This window comes from Notechis scutatus, chromosome 3 (genome assembly GCF_049901735.1).
Source record: "Notechis scutatus isolate UNSWTSFEM ecotype Mainland chromosome 3, rNotScu1.2, whole genome shotgun sequence".
NCBI lineage: Eukaryota > Metazoa > Chordata > Lepidosauria > Squamata > Elapidae > Notechis > Notechis scutatus.
This window is the reverse complement of record NC_142011.1, coordinates 35,235,897-35,258,447: the sequence shown is the minus strand read 5'-3', so window position 1 is coordinate 35,258,447 and position 22,551 is coordinate 35,235,897. Positions and strand designations below refer to the sequence as shown.

General features: G+C 37.9%; 3 protein-coding genes and 1 long non-coding RNA gene across 8 annotated transcripts in view; 1 reads left to right on the top strand and 3 right to left on the bottom strand.

Moving 5' to 3' along the window:
- CPNE1 (copine 1) overlaps positions 1 to 13,493 on the bottom strand; it is a 60,813-nt gene extending 47,320 nt beyond the window's left edge. For 2 of the 5 annotated variants that reach the window (XM_087959478.1, XM_026685199.2), the window contains exon 1: positions 13,378 to 13,493. The gene's annotated coding sequence lies outside the window, so the exon portion shown is untranslated. Of the gene's footprint in view, positions 1 to 4,735; positions 4,860 to 10,439; positions 10,527 to 13,377 lie in introns of those variants that run through there. The other 3 variants (XM_026685198.2, XM_026685200.2, XM_026685201.2) reach the window with 3 other exon arrangements.
- On the bottom strand, positions 622 to 13,493 carry RBM12 (RNA binding motif protein 12). Its single transcript, XM_087959477.1, has 3 exons — positions 13,378 to 13,493; positions 10,440 to 10,526; positions 622 to 4,877 (listed from the first exon to the last, which is right to left on the bottom strand). The coding sequence occupies exon 3, from the start codon at positions 4,854 to 4,856 to the stop codon at positions 2,214 to 2,216; it is 2,643 nt and encodes an 880-aa protein (XP_087815603.1). The 5' UTR covers positions 4,857 to 4,877; positions 10,440 to 10,526; positions 13,378 to 13,493; the 3' UTR covers positions 622 to 2,213.
- LOC148131137 (uncharacterized) lies at positions 12,876 to 17,101 on the top strand. The gene is made up of 2 exons (XR_015748473.1): positions 12,876 to 13,007; positions 15,544 to 17,101. It is a non-coding gene; the product is annotated as an uncharacterized LOC148131137 (long non-coding RNA).
- A 3,235-nt stretch (positions 17,102 to 20,336) lies between these two features.
- NFS1 (NFS1 cysteine desulfurase) overlaps positions 20,337 to 22,551 on the bottom strand; it is a 21,787-nt gene continuing 19,572 nt past the window's right edge. Inside the window, exons 10-13 of the mRNA XM_087959495.1 lie at positions 22,218 to 22,299; positions 21,462 to 21,545; positions 21,287 to 21,376; positions 20,337 to 20,948 (exon numbers count right to left, since the gene is read on the bottom strand). Coding sequence (XP_087815621.1) covers positions 20,885 to 20,948; positions 21,287 to 21,376; positions 21,462 to 21,545; positions 22,218 to 22,299 — 320 coding nt within the window. The 3' untranslated portion in view covers positions 20,337 to 20,884. The remainder of the gene's footprint in view (positions 20,949 to 21,286; positions 21,377 to 21,461; positions 21,546 to 22,217; positions 22,300 to 22,551) is intronic.

Sequence of the window (22,551 nt, the reverse complement as noted above, 5' to 3'; positions counted from 1 at the left end):
GAAACTCAGCACTTTAATTGCATTTCACACCACGAAAAGCAATGCTGAGATGCAATTTTAAGTATCGAGTAAGTCACACACTACTTTCTTAACCAATTGTTCAATTAAAATATCTAGCTGGAACCGAAGATACCACTCCACTTACAGAAAAAACTGCAGCTCATGAAAGTTTTATTTGAGTAGTTGAAGTCTTTTTCTTCATGGAGAGGAGCTTTCAACCTCTCAATTTTATTGTTCAGTGAGCTGGACTCCCATGTACCGAAAAGAAACAATGAGGCAATTACTGAATGATTCCTTTGTCTCCTGAAAATTTGTCTTTGAAGACATGGGAACTTACCAGAGCAACATGAGACCATATTCAAGGCTGCAGCAAAACAGGAAATCAATGAAACTGTCTCTCCATTCCCTTTCACCCATAAATAAATGGGGCTTTATTTCTGGAACATCTAATCTGGATTCAACTGAGATTTTTTGCTTCACAGAAAACACTCCCCGCATTAAATAATGATTTTCAAAATAGAAATTTTCATTTCCTAGCCATATCACCAACCCAAATTCTGTGTTTTTATTGGCCTTTGCTGTTGAAGTACACCAAACAATTAAAAATAGATAGCTCAAATCTTCAGAAAGACAGCTTTATTAACAAGAGGCTTAGTAAGTTTAACAGTGTAGTACAATCAATCATGTCATTTTTCAGGAGTGCACCATCTCAGTTCCTGTCAAAGCAATTTCAAATCCATGAATTACAATAGTTGTAATGCAGCCACCTCTTCATTGCAACACCTTCACACAGTCTTTCAAATTACTGAACTGCAAAAAATCCTCTCCTGATGTAGCATTCAATAGGATTTTGCATCCATCTTACACACTGGGTGAATAGAACAGTCGCCACTTGCATTTCTATATCAAAACAGGCTGTGCACTTCAAATGTTCCATCATACACAACTCAAAAGACACTGTTTAACTAAGAACAGAATAGCTTTTAAGTTGTTTAAAATACAATGATTTTCAAAGGGTTTTTCAAACAACTTATTTCAATCTTTCCATTTTTGAACTCTAATCATGAATAGTCCAAATTTCTACTTTGATTTCTCTATATAATGGTATCTTCTCTTTCCTAAAAAATCCTACTAAAAAAAACACTAGATTGAAAGTGAAAATATAAGCCATTGTAGAGACTGTAAGAACTCAAATGTACTGGGATATGTTTGCAAAGCTTTAATGTCTTAAGTGATCCATAGTAATAATTCACAAAAGTTCAAGAAGTAATAGTAACACAAATGATAACTAACATTAACACTTCGCATCAGTCCCTTATGTTCACGTATTAAACCAAGAGATTTTATAAGAATGTGATTCAAAAAGATACACAACATACAGTGTACAAAAACCAAATGATAAGCATCCTATTCCAACTGTAACATACAATCCTAACAAAACCATCTAATCAAACATTTTTTTTTCAAGTTATGGCATTGCATGGCACCTTCACGTATTCATTTTAATCATACAGTGAATAAAGATGCAGAACGACAACAAGGGTACCTGCACTTGTGGCAAATATCTTATATTCTATATAATCAGTTGCAATAACTAAAATTATTCCACAAAAAAGCTGGAATTTTACGGATTGTTCTGTTCATATATAGGAAAACCACCTGTCTCTGTAATTTCACTGTCCATATACCAAGAATCTTTGAAAACAAGTACATAAACAATCTGTGTATACACTGACTTTATTCAGTTGCAAAGTAAGACTTTAAAAACAGAAAAATCTTTGACTTGTGTTAACAAAGAAATTTAGCCAGCTTTTAACCAACTCTATGAATATCTAGTTTCTATTTTACAATGGCTTCAATAGCACCCACTAAGAGATCACTAACTTCATCATGACAATTTTTTTCAACTTTCCTAACTTTCAAGAAACCAATCTGGACTCCATGATGAATATTTCATGGTCAATTGAGCATTATAAAACTTCTCTATTGATGAGAATTCCATGTATCTGTACTGGCAGAACTGCACATCCACTCTGATGCATATTTTCTCTTGCAGCAATTGTTCTGTAAACAGTTAGACCAGTGTTCTCATTTTTATCAAAACAAATTTGTAGTTTAAACAAATTATAGTTTCTACCTGGAGCTACTATAAAACAGTCTGAATGCATAAATCACAGCACTAATATCTAGTCTACAAGGATGTTATACTCCAACTAACCTAGAACAAGCTTGACTTTCCGTGAGCCTATTGGCCTGTCATTCAGATCAACCACAGCTGCCATTGCTTCATCACGAGATTCAAATGCAACCATTGCTTCACCTGTAGGCATGCCTTTCTCATTGTATTTTAAACACACTGAACCTGGGATTACTTGATAACCATAGAAAAAATCCAAAATTTCATCCACTGATACAGTAAAGGGCATATTTTGAACTTTAATGACAGTAGGCCCCGGCTTACCAGACCCAGCTCCAAACCCAGGTGGCCCAGTAATATGCATGTTTCCAGGTCCAGGTCCAAACCCTGGAGGTCCACTTATATGTCCAAGCCCAGTACTAAGTCCTGGAGGTCCACTACCAAAACTAGGAGGACCAGTTAAATTACCAGGACCATTCCCAAAATTCTGAGGACCTCCCCCAAAACCAGAGGGCCCTGTTAAATTACTAGGCCCACCTCCAAAACCTGGGACATCAATACCTGTACCAGGCAGAACAGGCAAGCCACTGCTTCCAATAGCAGGCATTCCTGGTCTGGAGTCACCAAAACCACCTCCCCCTATTCCTGGTGGTGGAAGAGGAGGACCAAATACATTAGAACCACTGAAATTGCCAGGAAAATGAAAAGGAGGACCACTCTTTCCATCTTTTGAAGTACCACTTATGAAAGAATGCTCATCCCCACCAGCATTCTGTACTCCTGGTATTGCTGTACCTCCTTGCAATGGCATTTTCAACATTTTTTTCCCCTGAGAGGAAGGATTTCTCTCAATTTCTCTCATTTCTTCAAGAGAAATCACTCTCAAGGCAATATCTCTCCCATTCAGTTTCTTTCGATGCAGGCGCTCTGACTTACGAGCATCTTCTTCAGTTTTGAATTGGACCAGCGCTTGTCCTAATCCTTGTCCATTAGTATCAACAAGTATCTGTATAGAACTCTCCTCTATGGCCAGCCCCTCAAGAAACTGAAGAATTTCCATTTTGGTAATATTGTAGGGGATATTAGATATGTGTGCACAGAGTTTAGATGGGCTCGTCTCTCCTTCTGCATTTATCATAATTTCTCTCTGGTCATAGTTGAAATTCTGTAGTCTTTTCCGAATCATATCTATTTTTTCTAACATAGCTTTTTTAGTTATGGGATGAACTTGAATGAAACGATTTCCTATGTACTGCTTATGATGACACAAAGCTGCTTTGTAGTCAGTTTCATTTCTGAACTCAACAAAACCTTCACCAAGTGCTTTCCCATTGGGTCCATAAGCTATGTAAATACTGTCTTCCACAATATCCAGTTTTTTAAAGAAATCAATTACATGTTTGTTCTCAGATTCAAAGGGAAGACCTTTCAAATAAACGCAGAAACCCTGATCATGTGGAGATCTGGATCTGGATCTTTTCTGTCCATTAGGAGATTTGGTCATAGAGAGAGTTTGAGGAGGATGGTTTTGTCCAGAAGGACCCATAGTTTGCTTGAATGTTATATGACCTCCTGCAGAAACCCACTGTCTCTCTGTTGCTGGGCTAATTTCGACATAACGCTGAATCATCAGCATCCTGTTTCTTTTCAATGCTTCAAATGTATCTTGAGGAGAGCAAAACTTAACTAGTCCATTTCCATTATTTCGTCCCACATGATCTTTCAGAATATGTACTGCATCCACACGGAGTCCATGGAAAAAATCTTTGACATCAGACTCTGTTGCTGAAAATGGCATTCCATGAACACTGACATACAAATCATCTGGATTGATAGGAAGAGATTTCACGCTACTTTGAGAATTGATCTGAATAGCATTTATAGGGTTCATGAACATTGGATTCAAGTTACTGTTTAAATTCATTGCTGTTCCAGACCCATTCATTCCAGCAGGCAAAGGAGCAACAGGCGGGGGATTCATAGGAGGCATTCCTGATAAAGGAGGCAGAGATGTCATAGGTGGGACAGGAGGCACAGGAGGTATTGGGGGGACAGGAGGCACAGGAGGCAATGTAGGAACAGGAGGAGGAACAGGTATGGGAGGAATAGAAGGCATTGGGGGCAGTGATGGTAAAGCTGGAATAGGAGGTATTGGTGGAGGTGGAACTGTGTTCATTGGTGATGCAGTACTAGAAATAGTAGAGCTAAAAGTGGGACTTCCAAAAGTAACACCCAAATTGGGAGGTGCAGTTCCCATACTAGCAGTGGAAAATGTTGGTATGTTTTTGTTGCTTTCGTGAACTGAAGTAGCTGCAGTTACTACACTAGGAGAAGGACTGTTAAAATTAGATACTGTAGTAGAAAGAGTCACCCTACTACTTATTCCAGAACTAGGCGGTGGAACAGATCTGCTAGCATTTGCTGGCGGTATATCTAGATTTGCTGTTTCAAAACGCCTACGACTGAGTTCAATCATGTTTTGCATTTCAGTTTTACTGCTCAGCAACAGGGTGACTTTGGACCCTTTAATGGTACCACCTGTGCGCATCATACCAAGCCTTGCATCTTCATCAGTGGCAAAGACGATGAAAGCCTCACCCAGCTCACCCCCTACAATATGCACGCCCCCATCAGGAATGGTCAATCCAGAGAAGAAGTGACGAATGTCCATAGTCCCCGCCACAATTGGGAGACCTTGTAAACGGATGACCACAGCCATGCTGCGCTGAAATACACACACCTGCAGATGAGAAAAGCAACGACTAGGTCAGACTATTCATGATACCACATGTTTAATCTAGAAATTATTACTTTTTAAAATTCCTGAAGATCTTGAATGAGAATTCTATTTTCTACATCTGTTTACATAGTACTTTCTACATAGACTAATATAAAAGCAAGATCATAACAGGTCTTTCAAGTAAACTGTAACATGAAGTGACAAAGCTGTTAGTTTGAATCCAGTCAAGAATTGGCACGAAAAGAAAAGAAAAACCTCCAAAAGAGCATCAAATCAGAACTTTACACAATCCAATCCACATATTGCATTTGAAGCAAGCTGGAAAAATTATAAATCAAAGCTTATATTTCAGTTTCAAACTATACCAAAGAGCTCTTTAAAGATAATTAGGCATTATTAAAACCACAGTTCTAGATATCCAATCACTTAGCATATTTGCATCCTGCTCATAGCCCCTCTTCATCCCTTGGTAGTTTCCTTTTCTCTACTACAGTAATTTTTTCGTGTAAACTAGAAATCTGACACTGTATTTGGACAAAAAAACTAGAATTCCTAGCCACTATAGAACCTTCTACTTTTTTGGAAAAGGCACCAAACCAGCAGTTTTATTTTTCAGTCTTTATAAAACCAATAAAATGTTTCCACTACTGACATTATTAAAATATAGTCATGAACATCTCTGATTCAGCTAAGTAGCAATGACAAAAATGTTTCTATAATGAAAGATCAGGAATATCTATGAATGAATACACTATCAAGAATTATTATTTAACATTTGATTTAACATGGAAATCCTCTTCCAAACAACATTAAAAAGAATGCTGGGATTGAAAAAATCTGCTATATTAAGATTTTCATCATTTCAAAAATCCCAATCTTTAAAAGCATTTTCATGAAGACTACCTTTCCCTCTATCCATCTGCCTGCCTGGTTACTTAATTAAGCAGAAAGGGATCTTTTGAAAATCCACCTCCCAAACTGTCAAAAATTTACCCATCAAATACACAGGAGAATCCTCTACTGCAGAGTTCCCTAGCTATAGAATACATTCTCCAAGGAGGTTTGTTCAGGCCATATTACCATAGAATTTAAGAACAGTATGAAAACTCATCTTTCATCAAACTTTTACTTGACTGAGCTTTTATTTTAAATTTGCCTTGTTTTTAATTATTTCATGCTTTATAATTTGCATTTCTAATCTTGTACATTCAATTGATGCAAAAGTCTCCTTATGGTTGCAGAGAACATTAATTTTAACTGAAACCACCAAAAACTAATAGTCCTAAGAATGAAAGCTCAACCAATGGCTTAGAATTTATAATACAGATAAAATAAGACAGGAAACTAATAATAGCTCATGTTGCTAGAATCTTCAAAAGAAATTAGTTTAATTCTCCTTTAAAATACATGTATGCATTTGTATCTCTACATATACTAAAACTAATGATACAACAAAGCCATCCATTCATCAATACAGGTAATCCTCGACTTACAAAAGTTCATTTAGTGAACAAAGTTACAAGATACTAAAAAAAAAAGGTTTGACTGTTTTTCACACTTACAACCGTTGCAGCACCCCCATGGTCACATGATCAAAATTCAGATGCTTATGACAGTTGCAATGTCCCAGGGTCATGTGATCAATATTTGCGACCTTCTAACAAGCAAATCAATGGAGAAGCCATAGTCACTTACTAAACATGTTACTAACTTAACCACTGCAATGATTCACTTAACAACTGTGGCATGAAAGTTCGTAAACTGAGGCAAAACTCACTTAACTAATGTCTCATTTAGCAACTTTGGGCTCAACTGCAGTCATAAGTTGAGGACTACCTGTATATGATACACTGAGAAGACATTGAAATTGGGAGTGGTAAGACTATGATGGTCTACAAATTCTGCAGAACATGTAGATATACAATCACTGGCAACATCATAAATTCTGCTATTAAAACTGAGATTAATACTACCATACCTGAAAAATGTATAATAATTAAATAAAATTAATGACAAGAGAAAACTGGGAAGGCAATTTTGTGTCATCTTATACAGCACAACTGGGGTTTCTTGTATCATGGACAAGAAGTTGTGCCAAATCAGAAGGCCAGAAGCATTCTTTATTTGGGGTGTATTATACTGTATTCACAACATAAGTTACATCATATCTGAACCTGTACTATGTTTTTCTTCAGGCTAGATCATCAAACCACAGACCCATTTGAGCATACCTGACTGTTTTAAAAGTTAGTCAGATTCCTGGTGAATGAGTGTGCTACTACCCCTGAATGCAGCTCCCAGTCAGTTTCTATGATTAAATATTCAATTTTCAACTACCTGCCATTTTCTTTAATGCTAATCAAAATGTCAAGTTATACTCTAATGACTTCGGCAGAGGCAAGCCTGCATCTCCTGAATTTTTAAAACAATACTGTAGGTATGCAGAACTGTAATCAGTTTTTCATATTTTTGTCAAATTGGAATTGGCAACTGCTCTGGATTTGGTAGCATAGTTTCCTACATGAAAGCTATATGATTATAAAGAGTGACACCAGATGGGGGCTCACGTGGTCAAACATGAATTTCCACTAACCAAAATGTCAAGCATGTCGTATGTACCCAGACTGATAACCCAGACATAATTAAACACTATTTTCATATCTGCCTTTATTATTTTTACAAATAATTTGGAAAATGAGTTAGAGTGGTAAACCTTATGCTAAACAGAGATACTTTCACCATATCTATTTCTTCACCTTCAGTAATGAAGGACATTATTTGTGAAAACAAAGGGATGAAGAATTAGCAATCTCTTATTTCATACTTGATGGTTTAAAACTTGATTTAAGTATGCATGCATATTGTTTTCAAAAATCAGGAATTGCAGGTTCCCCTCTGTAAAAGCTGTCAAGAGTATCAGCTTGGGAGGAAGATGATTGGCTAACTACAGCTAATGCCATGTCATAAGTGCACTATGGAAAAATTTCTTAAAGCTAATATCAAACTGTACCAATACATTTTTTACCTAATCATGATTGATGCTTATATGCTTTTTATTTCCAAAATCACGATTTAATATCAAAAAATATATACAGAGGTTATTTTATGTAGTAATTTTTCATGCTAGCAAATTTTTTATATGTATTAAAATTACTATTGGCCAATATTGTTAAAGAAAATAAAATCTTCCAAATACCATAACAGATATTATCAGTTACTCAAATGGAAGACAGTTCAAAGTCCACACAAACTAGTTAACTTTAGCTACAAATCTGAGTTTATTATAATGTAAGGCCAATATATATAATACACAAGGAATTAGTTCAAAATTGAGTTCCTATGTAAATATGCCTAATGCTTTAAAAGTTAAAAACATTAGAAGCAGTCCAATTTGTCAATATTAAAAGTATTTACTATAAAAAGCAAGTATTTAGTAGAAAGTAATATTGATCATCATTGATCAACCAGGAATAAAAGAGACGTATTTAAATGCTTAGACACATTTGCCTTTGGACTGTAGAACCTACCATGAATAAATTTGTAAGTTGAGTGGCAAAACCAAGTGGTCTACTCAGTCTTTTAGGAGATGTAATTGCTTTAGCCTTTTCTTGTATTATAAAGACTTAAGGGGTTTGTTTTGCATTAACAATCCACATACCGTATTTGCCGGCGTATAAGACGACCCGGCGTATAAGACGACCCCCCACCACCACCGGAAACGCCCTCCAGAAATCCCCGGGGCTGCAGCGGCAGGGCAGAGTGCCAGGGGCCGTGGGAAGAGCAGTAAGGCTGCAGCCTCGGGCGGAGCGAGGCGAGCGGGATGAAGCGGAAGCGACGCAGGGGATCCAGGAAGCCAGAGGCGCCTTCGCTGCGTCCAACAAGCCTCCGAAAGCCGGCAGTGGATATACCGGCGTATAAGACGACCCCCCCACTTGGAGGCATGTTTTTCGGGGCAAAAAAGTCGTCTTATACGCCGGCAAATACGGTATTCACATTTTCCAAAGATTCAGATATTATGAATCAAATAAATATTCAAATCTGACTGATGCTTTTATTCAGATTTTAAGAGCTTTACTGATTATTAAACAAATTACAGGTTTGAAGACCTAGCCAAACTATTTGCCTTTCTCTGTGGCCATCACCTGATAGGTCAAATATAAGGAAAGTCACAACAGCAGGCCAACTATTGTGAAAATATATAAAATATGTGTAAGAACTCTACAAGTTCTGGCTGATGGTAAGCTGGAGATTTTTCAAGATCCATATAAATACATCATGTGTTAAATACTTATATGCTTTAATATAACACATAAGTTACTATGCATTCCAATTACTAAGCAAATGCAATTACCACCTAAGAAAGCAATTACTAACTGAAAGAGTTAATATCCAAAACTTTCTCTGCAACCATAACCAATTTTGAGATCAATGTAGATAGCTACATTTTTGTAATCAAATAATTTGGTCTAATAAATTTGCCCAAAATACAGGTAGTTCACAAATTACAACCATTTATTTAGTGACCAAAGTTACAGTGGCACTGAAAAAAATGACTTTATAACCAGTTTTAACACTTACAACCATTGCAGCATCTCCATGGTCATATAACCAAAAATTTAGATTCTTGGCAAATGGCATATATTTATGACAGTTGCATTATCCCAAGATCATGTGGTCAACTTTTGCGACCTTCTGACAAGCAAACTCAATGGGGAAGCCAGATTCATTTAATCACTATGTTACTAACCTAACTGCAGTGATTTATGCATGAAAGGTTGTAAAATGAGGCAAAACAACTGTTTAGGAAAGGAAATTTTGGGTCAGTTGTGGTCGTAAGTTGAAGACTACCTGTACTAATAGACATTAGGCACCTTCTTCTATACTTCAAAATTAATACTGGATAGATATGAGAGGCAGATATAGCTTTAAAAAACTCACATGACTATTTATCTTCATGATGACAGTGAAAAATTTTATAATAATTTCAGTCTTTTATTCGTTTTCATATCTTCACTATGCTATTGGCATATAGTAATGTTTTATACTTTGATAGCTACTCTACCTTTTAGATAGAGCAAAATAAAAAAGGGAACTATGATAAACCAACTTTATAAAGCTCTAATATCTAAAACCACAGATTTTTTGTCATAGGGTGCCTATTTAGAACAATTTAAAATGTAAAGAAATAAAAAATATTCTTTTAAAATACAAAACAGAATGATTGTATATAAACAGCCTCTTCATATTGAAAGTATAACCAACCAACACATACAAGCAGCATAATATTGCATTCTCGAGAAAAACAGCCTATCCATATATTCAAGAAATGTTCTAAATCTATTAAAGTGAATAAAGTCCAAATATTCATTAATACAACCTCTCTCATTGAATGTGTGTGTGTGTCTATGTGTATATTAAACTAGAACATCAAGGAAAAAAATCTGTACTGTTTTGATGACTGAAATGTTTAAAATCAATACATATATTCAAAATCACCGCAAAATAATATTGAATTGTCAAATTGTGCTCATTAATCATGAATATATTTTGAGAGCATCTTACCTGCAAGGAGAGATGTTTTTTTTTTCCTTAACAAGTAGTAGAAGCCAAGTCAATCCTGTGGGCAACCAATTAAAACCAACTTTTAGACTGCAATAAAGAATAAATGGAGGCAAAAATCAATGCAAGCAACATATAGCTAAAGTTAACAGTCCATTCTGAACTGTGCATTAAAGAAACCTTGGGGGCAAAACCATGATAAAGTACTCCCAACATATAGCAAACCACAAGTTTGAGCATGCCCAAATTAAAACTTCTGTTGTCCCTCACACTAGCTCACAATAACAGCAATTAGTATTTATTTTATATCAAAATACAAACATAAACATGAAAATAAAGTAAAAAACCATAACATATTGTATTCTCTCAAACTTATATACTCATTAGATATATAATTTGCCAATACTGGTTTCAAAAAGATTATTATTTTTCCCCTATCAAGAAAAATTGGAATTTATCATCCAATTATATAGGAAAAACCCCTCTAATAGCCTTTGAGATCCTGCCACAGTTGCAGAAATCAGATTAAATCTTCAATACCATACATCAACCTTCCGTCAAATATTTTTCTATAAAACTATCACTGATCAATTCAGAGTTATTTAAAATGATATAATCCAATGCAAATTAGAAACAGGACAATTCCATTCAATGGAGTAGACCAAAATATTATTCCACAATCAAAAAAAGTACCAAACATTCAGCAAGGTTGTCCATTTTGGCAGTTTAGGAATACCTCCTTTAGTACAAATCTATAATCTGGCACCCAGTAACTACAAAATCTAAAATAATATCCCATTTAAAGAAAGAAAACTAAACCAACAATAAAACAGAATAAAAATGTCATGAACGCCTCAACAAGTACTGCTGTTAACCAAGGGTATTTAAGCATTTCAGAAAGGACGTTTTTATTGACCTGTATTCCAATAATTTATCAAAAGTGTTTAAAACTGGCATAACATAATCACGATTAATACTTTCCACCAAATTCAAATTAAAGCCTCAAATATTAGCAAGGAAAAAAACACCACCTCCAAATCTAGAAAACTGACCAGAATACTGGCTTTCTAAACAAGGCTGCTAAATATTCATGCTGGTTCATGAAATATATTGGCACAAATTATACTTTTGTTCACTTGAAATGAAAATCTTGAACTTTTTGCAGTTTCATTTTCATATAAACATTCAGAAGTTGTCTGTAAGACATGCTAGAAGCTGTAGTTTATTTGATATTTCTACTAAAAAGAACCTGTCAACATGCTGTTTTCCCCTTGCTTCTATTTTGTATAAACTTTATGCATGACTATATATTTAAACCAACAAAATGTGTGGTGTGTGTATGTGTAGAGAGAGACTAATATTTTCTGCAATATCTGTTTCTGATCTTCATCATTCCAATGCTGGTAACTCTGCTAATAATTTTCACAAATGTCACTTCTAACATCTGCAACTGAATTTTGAAAGTACACATCAAAGTCCTATGGAACTATGATACTTGTGAAAGTATGACAAAGTGAAATATTCTACAGTATAAACAGTTTATCAACATTTTCTTGGATCCTTCGGTTAGACACTATCATTGCAGACTTAATGTGCTTACCCAACATCTGGGAAGAGAACAGAAATAAGAAAACAAAAATAAATTAATTCACACAGCTGAAAAGTCAATATTAAGACAAAATCACAGCCAAGCTTTCCAATTCAAGTTAACCGAACTCAAAATACCAAATCTTATTTCTGAAAACTTTTATAAAGCTGTTTTATCCATTTGTACTTCAACATTTAAATTTCTTTTTAAAGTATCTATGAATTCACATCAATTATTGCTTCTGCTTAGGATTTTTTTTGCATTTATACCATTCTACAACATGAAAAACAAGTCAACATAATAAAGTATCCAATACAGCTCTATATTATCAAGATATTTCAAAGCATATGACTAAATTCTATATATAATTATTTTGATCCTCATCTTTCCAGAACAAATAGATTTATTTCTTTTTCAACATATCTTTTTTAAAAAAAAAAACATCCAGGCTGAACATATACACCAAATATTTCCTTTAAATCACTTTAACCAATACTGACATTTGTTTTCGCCTGTTATCACATCACAAAATTGTTTGCATCCAAGGACCAGTTTCAGATTTCGCATTTACGTAATGAAAAAGTGTAGTCAATGCATGCCTTAAGACCATTCACGATTAAAACAAAAACAAATACACACCAATACCGGAACTTGTACAAAATGACACTCGTGATCAGTCCGAAAAGATCAAGGATTACAATAGCGTTTTTAGATTAAGCCAAGTATCACTACGAATATGCGCAAGAGAGCAACTTTATTCAACTCCCAACCCAGAAAAGAAGCAGACGTATTGTAGTAGCTGTGATCGTTGCATTTTCCGCAGCCAAGGCCATCTTGGCTTAAAAGCCAGAACAGCCTCACTTCGCTTCCCTCCCTTTTAACGAGGGCGCTTGCACTTTTCCTTGGCCGGGCGACCAGCGAGCGACATCAAATTAGGCCTCAGGAGGCCCTGGAGAAGCCTGGCTTCATGCAGCCAATTTACGGTAGGAGCACTAATACTCACCTACCCCAAAAGAAACGGGGTTAACAAAACGAGGAGGCCTATAGGCAGTTCTTCACTGCCCGCTCAGCCATTCACAGAAACGACACAAACCTGCGCGCCAAAACTAATATATACCATGGGGGACGTTACACATCCTCCGAACAAATCGTACCGATCACCCCACATCATGGCTCTAAGACTTAGAAGGCAACGAGGCTCTGGAATTTCCCTCAGGCCTAATTCCCGCCCCCCTCCGCGCCGCCGCCTTTGTGCAGCCGCAGTGAAAGAGCGCCGTGTTTCGCTTGCAGCGGGGTGGGCAAGTCCGGTCTCCCCTCGCTCCTCAGTGAGGCAGGAGAGTTCAGTGTTCTTACCGAGGAGCCTGTACGGGGAAAAAAGGGTTAGAGAGAAACCAATTCGCCGCCGAGCCCGGCGCCAGCGACCGAGCAGCGCCACAAAATGGCTGCCCAACCGCACCGCCTTCCTGACCGTCCCCGGTTGGGAGGCAGCGAGGGAAGGAGGGTCTACAATGGGCGGCACCCCAAGCAAACCAAGGGTGGTGCGAGGAGACTTTTCGGGAGAATTAAAGGTACCGACCGAGGCGTCGCGCTAAAAGCGCCTCCTCCTAAACCTTGTTTTCTGCTGAAATAGCGCGAAACTGCTAGGTGCTCTAAAAATTAATATTTCCTTTGCGCCGAGCACTTCTGTTAGTAACCTTCCTCCACGAAAGGCAGGAAGCACTATTTTGAAAAGCGCCGGTAATTATTCTGTGAATATTAAGGACCAAGAAGGCATAAAATACAATACTTGACAGCTACCAATAGGTTTCCTTCAGCGCTTTCGACCCTCCCTATTTCACATACACACACGTTCAACTTTCACGCTAAAGCACGGCTCGTTTCATCACGGCCGATTGAAACGAGGCACAATTACCTCCACGTTGTTCTCGAGTAATAGTAGTAACCCACGTGTTTCAAACTAGCGGGGAGAAGTTCACATAGCGCTATTCCAAAAGTAAACTAATTGCATTAGGTGAAAATAAAATCCCCCTCCCTCTCAGTCCAGCTTGACTCTTGCTAAGCGCATGAACACCTACATGTTGTTTTCTTGGTAAGAAAAGAGAAACGCTTTGAGGATGTCTTCTTGAGGATGATTTTGTGACTGGGTGCCCAGTCCATTTTCAGCTCTGAAATTTAGGTCCAATCTCACAACCCAGTAACGGTGCCACGTTTTTTAGCTTTTTGGATTGCGTTGGGTGCTGCCTCCTGCTGCCTTGAGATTGCCTTGTGGTTTTATGCGTTTCATGGATCCAGTGGTATACCCCTATGGGCTTGTTCATTCAGATATAAACTCCCTTAGATGATACAGTAATACACAATTACACATCATACATAAATGTTACTTTCTAATAAGATTGGTATTGGACTCTGAACAGTTAGCTCATTTTTTCCATGTCAGTGCATTAATTTTATTTTTTTAATAATCCCAGGCAGCTCACATTAATTGGAACAATTCTTATTTTCTTAAATCCTTTTTTCCTTAATTCCTAAAATCCTTAGGAGTTTTACTTTTGGATTTTTTTTTTGTCTGATCCATATATGGTTGAACTAGAGTTGTTTAATACTGCTTTTCTGATGCAATTCTACCAGTAGCTAAGGCTGAATCTTTGGGCTTTATTGCAAGTGCTGTATAGATGCTGAATCCACAAATTCTGTGGATTAAAATATAAAAGAGTTAAAGCTTGCAAAACTAATGGCATTTGACAAGCACCAGGACAATACACATTTTTAAATAGACATTTCCAAATTTCAGAAACCATGTGCACTTAATCCACATGGGCTTTTATCTTAAAATCTTAAAGTTGTTGGAAAGATAAGACTGCAATTACAGAAAACTTGGAATGAAACAGATTATCTGGATTTTTCAATCATGATTCAGGCTTGAGTATAGGACAGAACTATATCAGTTGCTGTGGCTCAGTGGTTAAAGATGTTAAGCCCTTTGTGATCTGAGTGCTGCACACAAAAGTATACAAATGCTAGTAGATAAATAGGTACCATTCAGTAGGAAGGTAAGTGTTTTGTGCGCCTTGGTGTATAGTCATGCTGGCCACGTGACCACAGAAATGCCTTCAGACAATGCTGGTTTCCTCAGCTAAGAAACATCAGTTTAGAATCAGACATGACTGGACAGAGAACCCTTTACCTTTATCGTGAAAATATAATCCAGAATTTGAAAGGATTTAGTTTTTAAAGAGCTAATCCGTCCAATCTGTCCTTTGTTCTTAAATTTTATTTCTGCCTCCAATTTCTTTTCTTTCTTAGCCAAATCTGACAATAGCTCCAAATCCTTATTCGCTGCTAGTTACCTCCCTTGAGTCCCACTTTCCAAGGGGGGTGCTTTGGAAAAGATTCCATGGCAAAATCTAGAAAGATTTCTTACCCGAACCAAGCACACTGCTACCATTGCTTTCTTCCCTTCTGTCCCAGCTGTCTTCATGACTTCGGTTCAGCCATGATGGCCATTCTCTCTTCTTGCAGGTTCAAGGAGTTTTCTTGGGTCACTCGAGGAAACTGCGCTCTCCTCGCGACCACCGAAGCATCCTCCCTGCCTTCATCCCATCTCCAGGGTGACTTTCGGCTCTGTAGAGCCCCCAGACATGAAGAAATCTGTGGGACTTCATGGAGCTGGTACTCGTCTGCGCCGCTTCACTGCTCAGTCAGCTGCCTTCTCCCCATTTGAGGTAGACCAGACTAGAAAATCAAAGCTATGTATACTAACACTACTTATTATGGAGTTATAGTAACAGAATCTTGCAAGTTTGAAAGTGCCTTCCCCTTCCCTGCCTTTATAACAGAACTAGGGAGAGTCAAGTCTGAGACATTTCCTCAAGTTCCATTTCCATTTGACCTCAGATTTATTTTATTGTCTTGGTTGCAGTTCTTTCCGTTCCTAAGATTATTCTCACATTACATACGGCCAAGCAGATGTGGCTGAAAATATAACTCAGTGCCTGCAGATTGCTATATTACTAGGACTATAATCTTGTGTATGCGTGTTATACAACAGAAGTTATAAGGCATTATAGACTTCTAAAGAAAACTAGGCCTTCGTGTAATGTGCCCAAAATACAATTTGAGACTTGAGTGAGAATTCTGGGTTTTGTTTTTGTTATCCATTTATTTATTTTCTTGGCTATTATATTCTCACAAGTCTCCCAACACTGAAATTCAAAAACATCAATACTTTCTGTCCTTCAAAGCCAAAATGCCTCTTCCATAGAGCATCACAGGGAAAGTACTGCCTGCACAGTGCTAATTTTTGTAAATACAGATATAACATCTGAACATTTTTTTCCAAGGCTCTCATAGCTATCCTGTGCATTAATGCAAGGTATATTTGTTATATGCTGCTTCCTTTACTGATAATCCTAAAAGGAATAAATTGTCAACACTTCAATATCTTTGTCTTCATTTAATGTTAGTTCCATTTTTCTTTATGCTTCCTTACTTTCATTATTAGACCTTACAGATGATTTGCATTTTTATCTATGAGAGTAATGTAATCAGTATAGTGCTGGTTATTTACATTTTTCCATCAATTTTAAATGTGCATCTTATTCTAATCAATCCTGTTTCAATATGTATTCAGCATACAGACTGAATTAATGAGATAGTATACAGCCTTGTATCACTGTTTTGTCACTGTGGAGCCAGTCTGTTTTGCTATATTTCATCCAGACTGTGGCTTCCTATTCTGGATGTAGATTTCACAAGAGGACAATAATATATTTTGGAATTCTCGTTTTGCTAAGGGTGATCTATAGCTTGAAATGGTCAATACAAACAAAGGCTTTCTGTGACCAATAAAACACACTATCTTTTTTCTCTATTGTTTTATTTTCTCAATTGTCTAACTCTAGCAAGCATCCACAATAATGTATCTTGTTCCTCAACATTTGTGAAACCCATCTTGTACATTTGGCCTCTCTTATACCATGTAGTCCTCTAATCTGCATTGATTCCATCCATTGTTTTCCTAGGATGTGAAATTAAGGATATTTTGAGTTTGAATATTTCATTAAATATTTCTTTGGTATTGGTATGTAGATTGACTTCTTCAATTTATGGGTCACTGTGTCACTCTCCAGATTTGCTATAAAATTTGGTTTGGAATCTTTTTCTGAGTCTTCTTACCATATTTCTATAGAGAGTCCATCAAATTCTGTAGTCTTTTAAATTTATGAATAGTATAAATCTAATTTCAAATTCTAACACTAGAGATTCTTGTATCTTCTAAGATATTTTAGATGTTGATTTCTCTACTGTACAAAATTACATTATTATTTCCATCCTTCTTTGAGGAGCCACAATGCCAAACCGGCAGGCCACTTTGGGTTCTTAAAGGCTTTACACTTAGCTCGGAAGCAATTCTGGTGGCCTGCCATAAAGAAAGATGTGAAGAGTTGCACCATCTGCGCCGCAATGAAAAAACGACCAGGAAACCCCACCAGATTGCTACAGACGGTAGTGGAACCAACGAGGCCATGGGAGGAGATCACAATGGATTTCATAATAGAGTTGCTGAAAAGTGTAGGAAACACAATGATCTGGACTGTAATAGACTTATTTTCCAAACTGGTGCATTTCATACCATGCAGTGGGTTATCCTCAGCCTACCAGTTAGCCAAGCTGTTTTTGAAACACATTTACCGCCTGCATGGAGTACCACGGAGAATTATCTCAGACAGAGGAGTCCAGTTCACAGCCAAATTTTGGAGGGAGTTCCTGCGGATTATTGGGTCATCCCAGGGCCTTAGCTCGGCTTTTCATCCAAGTACCAATGGGGGGCAGAGAGATTGAATGCCATGATAGAGCAGTACCTGAGGTGCTACGTGAATTATCAGCAATCCAATTGGGTGGACCTTCTGCCTTTTGCAGAGGTCACGTACAATAATGCTGTTCACACAGGCATGATATTCCCCTCAGAAAAAAAAATCGGGGCCGGCCAAAAGAGACCCCCCGCCGCGTGCCAAGAAATCGCCCGCCCGCCCGCCGCGCGCTCCCGCCGCTCGCCCGTCGGCGCGCGCTCCCGCCGCGCGCTCCCGCCCGCCCCTCGCACCGACCGCCGCGCCCGCCCCTCGCACCGACCGCCACTCGCACCGACCGCCCAACCGCCGCTCGCACCGACCGCCGCACGCGCCACCGCTCGCCCGCCCCTCACACCGCCCGCCCGCCCGCCGCTCGCACCAACCGCCGCGCGCGCCCGCCCCTCGCACCGACCGCCCGCCCCTCGCATCGACCGCCGCGCGCGCCCGCCGCTCGCACTGACCGCCGCTCTCCCGGGCTCCGCTCGCACCGCCCGGGCGATTCCGAAAAAAATCGGAATTCCGATTTTAATCGGAAAAATATCATGCCTGTCACAGTAGCACGGGACTAACCCCCCTTCAAAGTAGTGAGCGGTATGGACTTCGTCCCAATGCCTGAATATCCAAGGGATCCCCCACTCCTCAGTCAGCCTGACTGATTGGATGTCAACACTGAAAGCAACTTGGGAGAATGTTAAAAAAGCGCTGGCAAAAGCAGCACAGAGCTATAAGAGACAGGCAAACAATGAGCCCCACAATGGCCATTCCAGGTGGGGGAGAAGGTCTACCTTTCCACTAAATACCTGAGGTTAAGACTCCCTTGCAAGAAATTGGAGCCAAAGTTCATGGGACCATTTCCCATAATAAAGGCCATCAACCCAGTCATGGTGCAACTGAAGTTGCCTCAATTGTTAGGGAAAATACACCCAATATTCCATAGCAGCCTCTTAAAACCCATGGTGGAATCTTATCATGAGGCCCCTACCTCATGACCCCCCAGGCCCCGTAGTCATAGGCCGATTCGAGGTGGCACAGGAGACAACTCCAATATTTGATCAAGTGGAAGGGCTTATCAGAGGCATCTTGGGTAAAGAGTAGGAACATCCAAGCCGATCGTCTTGTGACAAAGTTCCATGCAGAAACCCCAACCAAGCCTTGGGAGGTTTTTTTTTTTTTTTTGCAACCCTAAGTCCTATACCTGCAATACATTTTTTTTAGGGGGGGGGGTTGTGTTGTACAGGTTACCTTCAAGAAGTGAGGGGAGCTGAATGTCAATTCATAAAATATTTCTATGGTCTTTTTAGAGTTGCCAACAGAAAAGGGGGAGATCAGTGGGCAGCTTACATTCCCATAAATGTTTTCAAAGGTTAGTTTCTAGGTGACCAAAATTTCTGCCGCGCAAAATTCTAACTGGAGAGTAGGATTGATGACTCTTGGCTATGGATGTGTTCCATTGGAAAATATGAATTATGATACACCCAGGAGGTGGGGGAATACCAGGGTCAAGGATGATAATGATGTGTCTCAGAGTCGGCTACACCCAGGCAGCACCAGCATGTTTACTCCTAATAAATATTTTAAGTTTTGGATGTTCAGCTAGAGACTCATGATTTAAATGGAGGTGACTGCTGGAGCCCTGACAATATTGCAGTTTTTTTAGCTATCAATGTACTTGCTATCAATGCCTGTTTGTCTGCAAACAGTAGTTTGTTGATATTATTTCCATTCTTTGCTTATGTTGTAAATATAGGTGATAAACAATAATGGTGATAGTACAAATGCCTGTTTTACTCTGGGTATTACTGTGAAGAGTTCTGATATTCCTTGGTTTGTTCTGACTACACAATAAAGCTTCTATATAAGCTTTTGCATACTATATAAGCTTTTGCATACTTTAATAAGATGTTCACTTCAGTGGTGTGATTCAAAAAGTTTTACCACCGGTTTGGTGGGTATGGCTAGGTGGCGCGCTTTGCGCATGTGCACACACTTTGCGTGCACACAGCGCACCAAACACACACTTTACACAGGCACAGAGGCGTTCCAACTCACCTCCTGCAAGCCTGCACTCTCCCAGTCTCTTCAGCAGCTGCCGTGCGGCACTCTGCTGTGCCACCTAAAGCAGCTGCGCTTCAAAAACAGAGGATAAAGGTGAGTATGGGAGCCCAGGCGGACGGGTGGGCCCAACAGCAGAGTGGTGGAGAGAACCAGTTCGGTCTCCGCTGCTCATTGCTGCTACCGGCTCGGTAGAACCGTGTCAAACCAGTAGAATACCACCACTGGTTCACTTCATATTGGGTCAGTGTTTGTCCTAACATTTTCCTATGAACTCTATCAAATGTTTTCTCTTAATCTACAAATGCGACAAAGAGTTTTTTTTTATTGTATTCCATGTTCTTTTCTATTAGTTTAAGCACAAAAATTGCATTGGTACAGCTTCTACATGAAATACATAACTGCGTAAAATACATAACATTAATTCTTTTACTTTCATATGAACTTTATATAGGAAATATATCTATAGATTTAGTTAGCTTAGCATGCTCACTGCTACATAACAAGCACCAGTGTGTAAGCAGAAGACATAGGATTTAATAAACTCCTTTCTATAAGAAATATTATTTCTGAATGTATAATATGTTTTTGCAAAGTAACATGATAAAATACATTCAGAATGGCCTCATTATGCTTACAGAAGACCAACAACACCAACCATTTTTCCACAATGATACAATTCTGAAGTCTCATTATACCAAGCTGTGACAAAATCACCTAAAAATAAAAGTACCGCAACTTCTTTGGTGTCAGCATACTTTATGTCCATGTATACTTCTTTATATGAAAGTTAATGCACAAAACAAAACTCTTGTCTTAGAATTAGTTTTCAGGCTCTGTATTTTAAAAAAAATGCATTTCACTAGCCACACAGGAACTGCACACTTAAAACGAGATACTTTTCCTCAGGAATGTACAGAAACATTTAATCCAACCATGCAGTCTGATATATAAGTAGTTTAATGCTGTGTCCATTTAATGCTCTTCAAATCAATTCCGTCCTGTACCATCTCCCACAGTGGACTGTAAAATAAGAAAAATTAAATTTCAGTTTCTCAGAACTATAAATTATATTTGTCATAAGACAAATAATCCTTTCCCCCTCAAACAGCTGCTGACAGATACAGCAAAGGTACCTGTGATGGATCCATAATACCACATAGCTACTATTAGTATAATTCTAATGACACAGCATACATTACCAGCTGTACGTAACAGCTATTTAAATTAGCTACATAGATCTGATCATTTCACAGCAGACACAGCTGAAGAACACAACAAATAATCTAATTCTCTTCACAATCTTTATCCAAATTTAATTTTAAATGAATAAAAATACTATTTTTAATAAAAATATTTACCTCATTTCTCTTAATCTTTTCACATGTTGTATGCATTTATTTACAGTATAATCTACTTCTTCTTCAGTAGTAAAACGTCCAATTCCGAATCTGAAATAAAATAAAACACAAATCAAGCACAAAACATATATACAAAGATGACAAACAATTTTCCTTTTATCACAATAACGCTTACCTTATGGATGAATGAGCCAAATCTTCATCTGTTCCAATAGCACGCAATACGTATGACGGTTCCAAAGATGCAGATGTACAAGCACTATCAAGAAAAGAATATATTTGTTTTAATGCAAAGCAAGAGTAGGCATGAAAAGAGCAGGTTATGGTTTGCTATACTCTGAATATACCTCCTTTATAACTTTCATCATACTTTGGATAACCTAGTTCTAATGAAAGTGGCATGAAATCCTCTCCAAAAAGAGGATTTATTTTGCAAAATCAATGAAGGAATGGAGAAGGAAAAGAAAAGAAAGAAATAAGACCCAAATATAAGACAATGTAGTCAAGAGGATTACATGTGAACTGGATCATTGGAAGCATCTCTTGAATTCATTTGCATGTTCAAATTATTAAAATAACTGAGAAGAAAAAAGATTAAAAGCAAAAAGAATTAACTGATGGATTCCGTTCTCAATAGTCAAACCTTATTGCTAGCTTCTCCAATTTAGTGCATATTTACAGATTTTAAAAAGGAACCTGAAATTATAACTTTTTTAAAAAAAGAAATGATTGGAAGCCAGTCAATGCCATTCCTAATCAAAAAGGTTATTCTGAAAAAACTGATTACAGGCTCAGCCTAGATTTTTAGTGTTACATGCCTCTTTTATTCTGATTTTCTTTCAAATTCCAATTTCTTTGGGAATTCCAAGCAGTCTTTTCTTTAGAAACAGATTAGGCTGAATCATGTGCCATTTTACATATAAAGTTATACCTTCCAGAAGAGAGTGCCACATCTTTCAGGGCCATCAGCAAGCTTTCCCCTTCCACATATGCAAATGATAAATTGATGCAGCCTGCATTGTTAACAGAGCAAAATCAGATTATTTAATAGTCTTAAACAACTTAAACAACAATTTTCCGTTTTTAGAACTATTCTTTACAAGAATCTTAGTTTATCTTCCAAAGTGCTGTTCAGCAGTTATGAAAATTAATGCAGTTATATATTCAAGCAGTCTGTTATACTGCAGCTGTCATTATAAGACACTTAGAGCCATTATGAAGATGGCAATGAAGGGGACACAGAAAAAAAGAAAGAAGATTTTCCT

Bases quoted from the DNA above. Each gene is read 5' to 3' on its own strand.
- RBM12 (XM_087959477.1), bottom strand. From the start codon at position 4,856: ATGGCTGTGGTCATCCGTTTACAAGGTCTCCCAATTGTGGCGGGGACT.